Source organism: Schistocerca nitens, chromosome 2 (genome assembly GCF_023898315.1).
Source record: "Schistocerca nitens isolate TAMUIC-IGC-003100 chromosome 2, iqSchNite1.1, whole genome shotgun sequence".
NCBI classification, from domain to species: domain Eukaryota; kingdom Metazoa; phylum Arthropoda; class Insecta; order Orthoptera; family Acrididae; genus Schistocerca; species Schistocerca nitens.
Genome location: NC_064615.1, coordinates 318571241 through 318583925, shown reverse-complemented (window position 1 = coordinate 318583925; position 12685 = coordinate 318571241). Strand labels below are relative to the sequence as shown.

The 12685-nt window shown below is 41.5% G+C and overlaps 1 protein-coding gene across 1 annotated transcript in view; it reads right to left on the bottom strand.

The window, feature by feature from the left end:
- Window positions 1-12685, bottom strand: part of LOC126236097 (myotubularin-related protein 9) — a 118540-nt gene that overhangs the window by 89544 nt on the left and 16311 nt on the right. The window contains exon 3 of the mRNA XM_049945165.1: window positions 7313-7475. Within this exon, the coding sequence (XP_049801122.1) occupies window positions 7313-7475 (163 nt within the window). The remainder of the gene's footprint in view (window positions 1-7312; window positions 7476-12685) is intronic.

Here is a 12685-nt window from a genome sequence, read left to right as displayed (position 1 = left end):
AAATGCCTTCCCTGAGAACTACCCAGAACAGATAATTCAGAACTCCACTCATGATGGAAATATATTAGATATAATGGCAACAAAAAGACTTGGCCTATTTGAGGATGTTCATACTGAAACTGGATTTGTGACTCTGAGGCAGTTGTAGCAACAATTATTACCATCCCTGACAAACTTAACACTTTTGGCACATGACAAAGCTTAAAAGAATATCTGACCATGAACAGGAGACATATGTACTCAGCAGAACATTTTGGATGGAAGGGACCCTCTATGGTATAAAATCACTATAAAGAAACTCCTAAAGAAGTATAAACTGCTGCATAATAGTTATCAAACAAGGTATAGGGCTACAGACAGAGAGCTGCTGAGTGAAATTTGTCTGCATGTCAACAGAGCAATGTGTGAAGTCTTCAGTGACCACTGTAGCAGAATACTGTTGCAAGATCTTTCAAAAAAACCCAAATAAATTCTAGTACTATGCAGAGCTGTTCATAACACCAGAGTTGATGTTCAGTTGCGAGGGTTTCACATCCTAAATAGGGCGACTTCTGGCTGTGCAGAACTATTGTCCACCTTATTCTTCAGAAATAAAATCATGCCTACTTAATGCATAGTTATAGACTTGAGAGTAACAGTCTGATTTATTGCTGTATTTACAAGGAATCCTTCGACTGTGAGGTCACAAGAGGCCAATAATGTTTATGGCATTTGACACCCCCATATTGTCTGAAAGGAACCCAAGGAATTTCGCAAAGTAAGAAAGAAGTGGCAGATGAAATATTAGTGTTCCTGCAAGGTGAGTCAGTGGAATGTGTGGTGTCAAATACAGTCGACTGTGTGGACAACTTACATGAAGAATACAATGAGGAAGATATGTGCTTAACAAGTGAAAGTGATATTGAAACAGATGTCAAGCCTGTTGCCAGTAAAATGTAGCAAAGGACAATTGTTATCCATGAAGAGGGTACTAAACATAATTATGTACATGGAACATCATCTGAAGCATAGTAAAAAAAATTATTGAATGAGTCTGCAGCAATATGACCGTGTAGTGCATAAGAAAAACTATGGAGTTTTAAGAGAGCACAAGGCACACTTGTTACAAAAAGAATGGCGTTTGTGCATTTAAAGGATGTCTGATACAATTTACAGAAAGTGCATGAAGTAACCTACTACGTTATGTGCATAAAACAGCGTTCGATATAGATTGCAGTGATTTGAAGGGAAGCAGTAGATAGTTGCACAACTTCAAACAATGCTACAGAACTGGAAGACATAAGATAATGAAATTTCAAACAAGGTATCAATTTGATGATGCACAGCAAACTGCAGATATTGGCTCAAAAATTTGTAGATGATCTAAACAAACTTATCCCATTGTTCAGTAAGGAATTTATTTCCAACTCCAACCAATCAGGATTTGAAGAGGAAAGGCATGTGAATGGAACCCTGGATATTAGAGGTACCAAGACTGTTATATCAAGATCAACTAACATCAACTCCTCAACGCATTTGTATACAGTTTGCCAACTGTTAATCTGGATGGTGAATTGGCTGGAAAGTTAGATGCAAGAAGTTAGATGTGCTCTGCCCCCTATGATTCTTTCTCATGTGTGTGATCTTGCAAGGGTAGTAGGTAATATTTACGTCACAGCGAGTAAGAGTGGGAAAATGGGCGTACGAGAACCACAACCGAGGTATGAGCATTGATGTTTGGACAATAGCTGGTAAAAATAGCTTTCTTTTGCCCGAATCCTGATCTGTGTATAAAAATCATACTCCTTTAGAGCAAAGTATCCCTCCTTAAGTGTGTGACATTGTAATTTTTTTCTTTTTTTAGAACAGGTTTTGATATTTTCTACAAACAAATTAGTGCAAATCAAATTATAGCATTTGACTCAATGCCCCCCCTCCCCCACTCCCACAAGATGGCCTTTTTCATTCAGCCATAAAGCCTGCAATAATATTAAAAATTGCAAATGATTCCTTATGCAGTTCAGGTGTATACAGAATTACATGTGATGCATGATTCTGCTTTATTTTGCGCAAATGGAGAGGGCTTTAACCTTTGGATACAAAGAACACCTGTTGGGTTAAAAGAGGCACCAATATCCATAATTCTATGTTTGCAAAACACTCGTTAATGCCAGGTCATAAACCAAAAAGAGTAGAAGACATGAGATTCTTCATAAAGAAAAGAAAGGGTGGAGATTGCATGTATTGGAGGAATTAGATATTTTTAAACACATGATAAGGAAAGATGGCCTCCTAAACAAACAGTTCCAACTAAGAAATAGAGACTTCTTTAATGGTTTCAACTCATTGGTCACAATGTGAAACCTCTTGTTGTGGTAACTTGTTGATAAACATCACTTCCTCTACAGAAGCATTGTTTGTCTTATGTACATCTTATAATACTTTCCTTTACAGTATAGCGGTGATGCTGAGTCACGATATGCACAACAAAACGATTCACACAATTATAGTTTTTGGCCATTAAGGCCTTTGTCAGCAATAGACACACATACACCCATGCACACACACACTCATGCAAACACAACTTGCACACACGTCTGAGGTCTCAGACAACTGAAACCACACTGAGAGCAACAGCACCAGTGCATGATGGAAGCGGCGACTGGGTGGGGCTAAGTAGGAGGCTGGGGCATTGAGAGGGAGGGATAGTATGGTGGGAGTGGCAGACAGTGAAGTGTTGCAGTTTAGACGGAGGGCAGGAGAGAAGGTGCGGAGGGGGGAGGGGGGTAAGTACTGGAAAGGAGAGAAATAAAAAGAAATTGAAAGACTGGGTGTGGCGATGAAATGATGGCTGTGTAGTGCTGGAATGGGAACAGGGAGGGGGCTGGATGGGTGAGGACAGTGACTAACGAAGGTTGAGGGCAGGAGGGTTACAGGAACGTAGGATGTATTGCAGGGAAAGTTTCCACCTGCGCAATTCAGAAAAGCTGGTGTTGGTGGGAAGGATCCATATGACACAGGCTGTGAAGCTGTCATTGAGATGAGGGATATCGTGTTTGGCAGCATGTTCAGCAACAGGGTGGTCCACTTGTTTCTTAAGCACAGTTTGTCAGTGGCCATTCATGCGGACAGACAGCTTGTTGGTTGTCATGCCTACATAGAATGCAGCACAGAGGTTGCAGCTTAGCTTGTAAATCACATGACTGGTTTCACAGGTAGCCCTGCCTTTGATGGGAAGCTGATGTTAGTGACCGGATGGGAGTAGGTGGTGGTAGGAGGATGTATGGGACAGGTCTTATTTCTAGGTCTATTACAGAGGTATGAGCCATGAGGTAGGGATTGGGAGCACGGGTTGTGTAAGGGTGGACAAGTATATTTTGTAGGTTCGGTGGAGAGCAGAATACCACTGTAGAAGGGGTGGGAGGGATAGTGGGGAGGACATTTTTGATTTCGGGGCACGACGAGAGGTAATCGATACCCTGGCAGAGAATGTAATTCAGTTGGTCTAGTCCTGGATGGTACTGAGTTGCGAGGGGAATGCTCCTCTGTGGCCGGACTGTGGGACTTTGGGAGGTGGTGGGAGACTGGAAAGATAAGGCACGGGAGATTTGTTTTTGTACAAGGATGGGAGGATAATTACGGTCAGTGAAGGCTTCAGTGAGACCCTCGGTATATTTTGAGAGGAATTGCTCATCACTGCAGATGCGACGACCATGGATGGCTAGGCTGTATGGAAGGGACTTTTGGGTGCAGAATACATGGTAGCTGTCGAAGTGGAGGTATTGCTGGTGGTTAGTAGGTTTGATATGGATGGAGGTACTGATGTAGCCATCTCTGAGGTGAAGGTTAACATCTAGGAAGGTGGCTTGTTGGGTTGAGTAGGACCAGGTGAAGCAAATGGGGGAGAAGTTGTTGAGGTTCTGGAGGAATGTGAATAAGGTGTCCTCACCTTCAATCCAGATAGCAAAGATGTCATCAATGAATCTGAACCAGGTGAGGGGTTTAGGATTCTGGGCTTTTAGGAAGGATTCCTCTAGATGGCCCATGAATAGATGAGCATAGGATGGTGCCATGCGGGTGCCCATAGCTGTACCGCAGATTTGTTTGTAGGTAATGCCTTCAAAGAAGAAGTAATTGTGGGTGAGGATACTGTTGGTCCTGGAGACTAGGAAGGCAGTTGTTGGTTTGGAATCCATAGGGCATCTGTAAAGGCAGTGTTCAATAGCAGTAAGGCCATGGGCATTAGGAATGTTAGTGTACAGGGAGGTGCCATCAATAGTGACGAGCAGGGCACCGTGTGGTAAAGGGACAGAAACTGTGGAGAGTCGGTCGAGGAAATGGATGGTATCTTTTATATAGGATGATAGGTTCTGGGTAATAAGTTGAAGGTGTTGTTCTATGAGAGCAGAGATTCTCTCAGTGGGGGCACAGTAACCGGCCACAGGGGGCGTCCTGCGTGGTTGGGTTTATGCACTTTAGGAAGCATGTAGAAGGTGGGAGTGCAGGGAGCGGTAGGGGTAAGTAGAGAGATGGACTCTGGGGAGAGGTTCTGGGATGGGCCTAAGGATTTGAGTAGTGACTGGAGATCCTGCCGGATTATTGGAATGGGATCACTGTGGCATTGTTTGTAGGAGGAAGTATCTGACAGCTGATGGAGTCCTTCTGCCACGTAATCCTTGTTGTTCAAAACAACGGTGGTGGAGCCTTTGTCAGCAGGTAGGATTATAAGGTCGGGATCAGTTTTTAGATGGTGGACTGCAGTTCTTTCTGTGGATGTAAGGTTAGTTTGCATGTTGAAGGATTTGGGGAATGACGTTGAGACAAGGCTCGAGGTTAAGAAATTCTGGAACGTTAACAGGGGTTGGTTTGGAGGCAGTGGGGGTGGATCACAGTTGGATGGAGGAGTGAACTGAGTTAGGCAAGGTTCAATATTGGTCTTTGGTTGAGTCTGATTGGTCGGGTTGGTGGGGAAAAAGTGTTTACATTCCAGTAATCCAGCAGGATCTCCAGTCACTACTCAAATCATAAGGCCCATCTTAGAACCTCTCCCCAGAGTCCATCTCTCTACTTACCCCTACCGCTCCCCGCACTCCCACCTTCTACATGCTTCCTAAAGTCCATAAACCCAACCACCGAGGACGCCCCCTGTGGCTGGTTACTGTGCCCCCACTGAGAGAATCTCTGCTCTCATAGACCAACACCTTCAACTTATTATTCACAGTCCTCCAGAACCTCAACAACTTCTCCCCCAATTTGCTTCACCTGGTCCTAATCAACCCAACAAGCCACCTTCCTAGATGTTAACCTTCACCTCAGAGATGGCTACATCAGTACCTCCATCCATATCAAACCTACTAACCACCAGCAATACCTCCACTTCGACAGCTACCACGTATTCTGCACCCAAAAGTCCCTTCCATACAGCCTAGCCATCCATGGTCGTCGCATCTGCAGTGACGAGCAATTCCTCTCAAAATATACCGAGGGTCTCACTGAAGCCTTCACTGACCGTAATTATCCTCCCATCCTTGTACAAAAACAAATCTCCCGTGCCTTATCTTTCCAGTCTCCCACCACCTCCCAAAGTCCCACAGTCCGGCCACAGAGGAGCATCCCCCTCGCAACTCAGTACCATCCAGGACTAGACCAACTGAATTACATTCTCTGCCAGGGTATCGATTACCTCTCGTCGTGCCCCGAAATCAAAAATGTCCTCCCCACTATCCTTCCCACCCCTTCTACAGTGGTATTCTGCTCTCCACCGAACCTACAAAATATACTTGTCCACCCTTACACAACCCGTGCTCCCAATCCCTACCTCATGGCTCATACCTCTGTAATAGACCTAGAAATAAGACCTGTCCCATACATCCTCCTACCACCACCTACTCCCATCCGGTCACTAACATCAGCTTCCCATCAAAGGCAGGGCTACCTGTGAAACCAGTCATGTGATTTACAAGCTAAGCTGCAACCTCTGTGCTGCATTCTATGTAGGCATGACAACCAACAAGCTGTCTGTCCGCATGAATGGCCACTGACAAACTGTGCTTAAGAAACAAGTGGACCACCCTGTTGCTGAACATGCTGCCAAACACGATATCCCTCATCTCAATGACAGCTTCACAGCCTGTGTCATATGGATCCTTCCCACCAACACCAGCTTTTCTGAATTGCGCAGGTGGAAACTTTCCCTGCAATACATCCTACGTTCCTGTAACCCTCCTGCCCTCAACCTTCGTTAGTCACTGTCCTCACCCATCCAGCCCCCTCCCTGTTCCCATTCCAGCACTACACTGCCATCATTTCATCGCCACACCCAGTCTTTCAATTTCTTTTTATTTCTCTCCTTTCCAGTACTTACCCCCCTCCCCCCTCCGCACCTTCTCTCCTGCCCTCCGTCTAAACTGCAACACTTCACTGTCTGCCACTCCCACCATACTATCCCTCCCTCTCAACACCCCAGCCTCCTCCTTACCCCCACTCAGTCGTCACTCCCATCATGCACTGGTGCTGCTGTTCACAGTGTGGTTTCAGCTCTCTGAGATTGCAGACGTGTTTGCAAGTTGTGTGTGTGTGTGTGTGTGTATGTGTGTGTGTGTGTGTCTACTGCTGACAAAGGCCATAATGGCCAAAAGCTATAATTGTGTGAATCGTTTTGTAATACCTATTGCGACTCAGCATCTCCGTTATATGGTGAGTAGCAACTTTCCTTCTCTGGTATTGTTACATCCCATCCTGGATTTTCCATTATATATCATGTGCCCTGGACAACTACTCTTTTAAACTTCAACCACATGTCTTCTACACTCTTATGCACGCGAGTAAATATTTTGATTTCTTATTTGACATATTCCATAATGCTTTTTTTCTAGTTTACTAAGCATTTCTTTCTAATTGTTTTAGTTGCAGAAAGAAATCTGAGAATTTGGGTTCTGTAAAGGACTAAATTACACTTAGGAACTGAAGTTAATATTTTTTTTTCTCTATCATATCACATACTACACTACTATACATCCCTAGGTTTTGCCCCTGTGTATTTGGTCACAACGCATTTCAGGCCAAATAGTTGGCTATCTTATAATAAATTATTATTAATAATTTTTTCACCATTTTAATTACATACTTTGTTTCCTTTGCCATCAAACAATTATTTTGCCAACTCAAGTGCCTATGTCATCACATTATGGTATTTAAGTTTCTTAGACAAAAACCCTCTGTGTCAAAATTATATATCCAGTGTTCATAAATCACTTAAACATAAGTCAATTAATAATAGTGATTAAATGGTAGATTTATTAAAGAAATATTAAAAGGTATGAAAATAACTTACCAATGGAAGACAGCTTTTCTATAGAAAAAGCCACCTTAGTAAAATCATCAGTGGAATTGATTTCTAGTTGAATTATTCTAAAGTCCTTACACTTGATATTCAAGACTCCTCCCTGTAGACCATTAGGTTTCCGTTCAACGATGTCTATATTATGATGCAATAACTGAAACAACAATGCAAATCTCATTTTAGTAATTTTATTGTAGGCTACTGAGATCTGTAACATATAACAGGATTGAAGGGTGGAATATATATTAACAGCTTTCAGATCAGATTGATATTGAAAATAAATATTTTCGTAATCTAAACAGCATATTTCTCTGCAGCACTGTCTAAATTCAATGTCAAAAATGAATAAAATGTTGATCAGTAGTACACTGGTAGCAAGGGTGGCAGTCAAGTATTATTAAGAGTGAAAACGAAATCAATTAAGTAATAATAACTGGTGAATAGATCACATATACAATCAACAAAAATAAATAACTAGAAATCTAGACAAAAATAAAATAAAATAAAATGTTGCTACTTTATACACATAAATACCGCAAAATTCTGACTGTATGTACAACTATTGTGAACAATACGTAAGTATGGTAAAACAATACAAGGCAGATGACAACCTGGGCACAAGAAACCTCAGCTGGAAAATACAGTGTTTTAGTGCATCCATTACTGGAAATAAGACACCACAAGGACTGCAAATCAGTTGCTCAACTAAGGAAATATATATTTCAGCTTCACATTTCATATGCACTACAGGTAGTTTCAGCAGATTAAAAGCACTCCATTGGTATGAGCAAGTCATATTCTTTTCAGAGTTTTGTGAACCACAAAGTGTAGCATTAAACACACTAAACTTATCTGGCACAAGATTCCAGAAAATAGAAACAGTTGTGTTATTGTGCTGTATGTGCAAGTAAAGTTAAGAGTTCATATAAATGATTAAAACATGTGTGTTTTAATGTAATCTTGGGTTGATATGTTTTACACTTCAGGAAGTTTAACAAAACAATTGTTTAATAAACTCTCAAATCAAAATGAACAGTCATTAAAATCACAATTTAAAATAAACTAAAAAATTAATAAAAAATCCCATTATGAAGGAATTATCTGGATAGGATGAAAATCACTAGATGTCATGCACATCTACAGTCAAACACAGGATCGCAATTTCAGAAAAACTAGTTGATTTATTCAAGAGAAAGAGCTTTCATAAATTGAGCACACTGTTCCTGCCCACAATGCTCCAAATGTTCTCAATTGGGAATAAGTCCGGCGACCATGCTGGGCAAGGTGAGGTCTGGCAAGCACAAACACAAGCCATAGAAACTTTCGCCACATGTGGATGAGCATTATTTTGCTGAAGTGTAAGACCAGGTTGGCTTGCCATGAAGGACAATAAAACAAGGTGTGGAATATTGTGGATGCACCACAGTGTGCTGTAAGAATACCGCGGATTACAACCAAAGGGGTCCTGCTATGAATGAAATGGCACCCGAGACCACCACTTGCGATTGTCGGGATATATGGCCAGCGACAGTCATGTTTGTATCCAATCAATGTCCAGGCCATCTCCAGACTCGTTTTTGCTGGTCATCAGGGGTCAATTCTAAGCAGGACTCATCACTGAAGACAATCCTACTCCAGTCAATGACAGCAGTCAACATGCAACAGAAGTATTTTGGACCTTGTAGCTACAAACAGGCTGGACCTTATCGATAGCATCAGTATAGAGACGGGGATTAGTGATAATGATATCACAGCGACTATGGTTAAAAAAATTAATAAATCAGTCAAAAAAACTAGGAGAGTGTTTCTGCCAGAAAGAGCAGATAATCAGTTGTTAGCAGTTCACTTAGACAATGAACTGCAATCATTTAGTTCCAGAATGATGGTCATAGAGGAATTATGGGCAAAGTTTAAACAGATTGTAAATCAGGCTCTGGACAAGTATGTGCCTAGTAAGTAGATTAAGGATGGAAAAGATCCACTATGGTTTAATAACAAAATTCGGTAAATACTAAGGAAGCAAAGGCTGTTGCACTCTTGGTTCAAAAGAGGATGCACAAATGATGACAGGCATAGATTACTAGAGATTCGTAGATTCTGTGAAAAGATCTATGCGTGAAGCATGCGACAGCTACCAACATTACCTCGGTTAAAGATCTGGCGGAAAACACTAAAAAACTCTAGTCCTATCTAAAATCGCTAAGTGGGTCTAGGGCTTCCACTCAGTCACTCATTGACCAGTCTGGTTTGGCAGTAGAAGATAGCAAAAGGAAGGCCAAAGTTTTAAATTCCAAGTTTCAGAAATTGTTCATGCAGTAGAATCATATAAACATACCATCTTTTGACAATTACACAGAGTCCTGTATGGATAACATAGTAATAAGCATCCCTGGTATAGAGAAATGACTGAAAGAATTGAAAACAAATAAGCCAAAAGGTCAGGATGGAATCCCAATTCGGTTTTACAATGACTACTCTACATCACTGCCTCGTACCTAGTCTGCATTTATCGCAAATCTCTCAACAAGTGCAAAGTTCCAAGTGACTGGAATTGTGCAGGTGACTCCTGTATATAAGAAGGGCAGAAGAACAGGCCTGCAAAATTGCAGACCAATATCCTTAACACCAGTTTGTTGCAGAATTCTAGAGCACATTCTAAGTTCAAATATAATAATTTCCTAGAAAATGAAAAGGTCATGTTCAAGAATCAGCATGGCTCTAGAAAGTATCGCTCGTGCAACACCCAGCTAGCTCTTTTTTCAATGATATACTGCCAACTATGGATGAAGGGCAGCAGGCTAATTCCATATTTCTAGATTTCCAAAAAGCATTTGACACGGTACCCCCCTACAGACTGTTCATGAAGGTACCTGATTACGGAATAGGCTCCCAGATATGTGACTGGCTTGAAGACTTCTTAAGTAATAGAACCTAGTACGTTGTCCTTGACAGCGAGTGTTCATCAGAGATAGGGGTAACATCAGGAGCGCCCCAGAAAAGTCTAATAAGACCGTTGCTATTTTCTATATACATAACTGACCTGGCACACAGTGTGGGCAGCAATCTGCAGTTGTTCGCTGATGATGCTGTGGTGTACAGGAAGGTGTCAAAGATAAGTGACTGTAGGTTGACACAAGAAGACCTAGAAAAAATTTCTAGTTGATGTGATGAATGACAGCTGGGTCTTAATGTAGAAAAATGTGAGTTAATGCGGATGAGTGGAAAACAAACTGCTTGACCCAATCACGTCGTTTAAATATCTGAGCATAATGTTGTGAAGCAATATGAAATGGAAAGAGAATGTGAGGATTGTGGTAGGGAAGGCGAATGGTTGACTTCAGTTTATTGAGAGAATTCTAAAAAGTGTGGTTTATCTGTAAAAGAGATAGCATATAGGACACTAGTGTGACCTATTATTGAGTACAGCTCGAATGTTTAGTATCTGTATAAGGTCAGATTGAAAAAATACATTGAAGGAATTCAGAGGCAAGCTGCAGTTTATTACTGGTAGGTCTAATCGGCATGCAAGTGTTGTGGATATGCCTCGGGACAAGTGAGAATCCCTGGAGGGAAGAAGACATTCATTTTGAGGGACATTACTGAGAAAGATTAGAGAACCAACATTTGTAGCTGGCTGCAGAACGATCCTACTGCCGCCATAATACATTTTGTGTAGGAACCACAAAGATACGATATGAGAATTAGGGCTCATATGGAGGCATATAGACAGTCATTTTTCCCTTGCTCTATCTGCGAGTGGAACAGGAAAGGAAGTGACTAGCTGTAGTATAGGGTTCCCTCCGCCACACACCGCACGTGGCTTGCAGAGTACGTATGCAGATGTCGATGTAGATATAGATTCCAGGCCGAACACATGTCTGGAGACGTCTAAGGCAGCAGTGGGATACCATCCTGACTGTCACCCGCCATACAAACCGAGAACCAGGAGTGATTTTCATGGCAGGATCCCTTGGTAGTTATCTGTGGCACCCTTACAACACAGTGGTGCGTCGACAATATTCCACACCATGTTTCGATGTCCTCCAGTGAGATTTTCTACTTTTTGTCTTTGTGCTTCCTTAACGCTACCTTGGCCAGTAACTTTGCCAGATCTTTCTCTAATGTTTGGAGCATTATGGGCAGGGTCCTCCAAACAGCTTAGGATTTTGATGATCTAACATGTAAATTAGTCAGAATTTAGCATGATATCCCTCAGAAGGACATCCACCAATTCTATCACTCAATGCCAACCCGATAAAATTCTTGTATAGGGGCCACAGGTGTATCAAAGTGTTAGTGACTTGTTCCATTTTAGAAGCTTTCTAAAACAGTTATAACTCGTTTGTCTCTACATGTGCATCACACTACAGGTTTCCATCCCATTCAGATGATTCCTTTGTGGTGCATTGTTTCTTTGTGTTAGAGTGTGTTTTCACACTCTGCATCTTGGCATGAAGGAAGGAATGTAACTGTTCAATATTTCAAAAATAGAAAGAACATTACAGAAGAGTGCTACTAGATACCAATGGAAGGGAGGATTAACCGTGCCAGCATTGAAGAAACCATTATTACATTTTACTAAAGCGACTGGATGAAACCACAGAAAATCTATATATGGAAGGGTGGACCAGGATTAGAACTCTGTTTCTTGTGGATCTGTATCTAGAGGGGGGGGGGGGGGGGAAACACCTCTGACTGGGCTACATATTGCTTTTTCGCTATTTTTACAGTGCTGAAAGCAGCACTGCAAGGTTGCATTAAAGGAAAATTTGCATGAACTTTTCATTACAGCATTTACTGCTTGACCTTTAATCCCCAGGGTAAGAGATTAACATAACTGAATGTAAAGTACCCAACTTTTCATCACAAGTTTTCACTTCATTTACAGAATAAAAATAGTGGTCCCTTAGAAATAACTAACTCAATTTTGAATAGTCTTTTATTCTTTTCCAGTTTGATGTAGTGTAGTAAGATGTGCAACATTAGTCGACTTCTTTAATAAGCAGACATTTTGATCTGGGAGACATCAATGTTAGAGCATCTTCTGGTGCTGTGATTGTGCACAGAACTATTTATTGAGAAGTGTCCCAGGTTCAAAGCTATTCTCTTACAAATATTATTGTTCCATAGGTAAAGTAGGTTCAGAATATTTCATGCATGAAGCAGAGGATGGTAAAGATTGTTTCATGTTGCAGATGATTTTGATGGCTTGTTTTTTCATACACTTAAGAATGGTGAGAGATCTGATGCATATGCCATTCAAACTAGCCATAAATTGTGACCACACACGTGTGTGTGTGTGTGTGCAAGTGTATACCTGTCCTTTTTTCCCCCTAAGGTAAGTCTTTCCGCTCCCGGGATTGG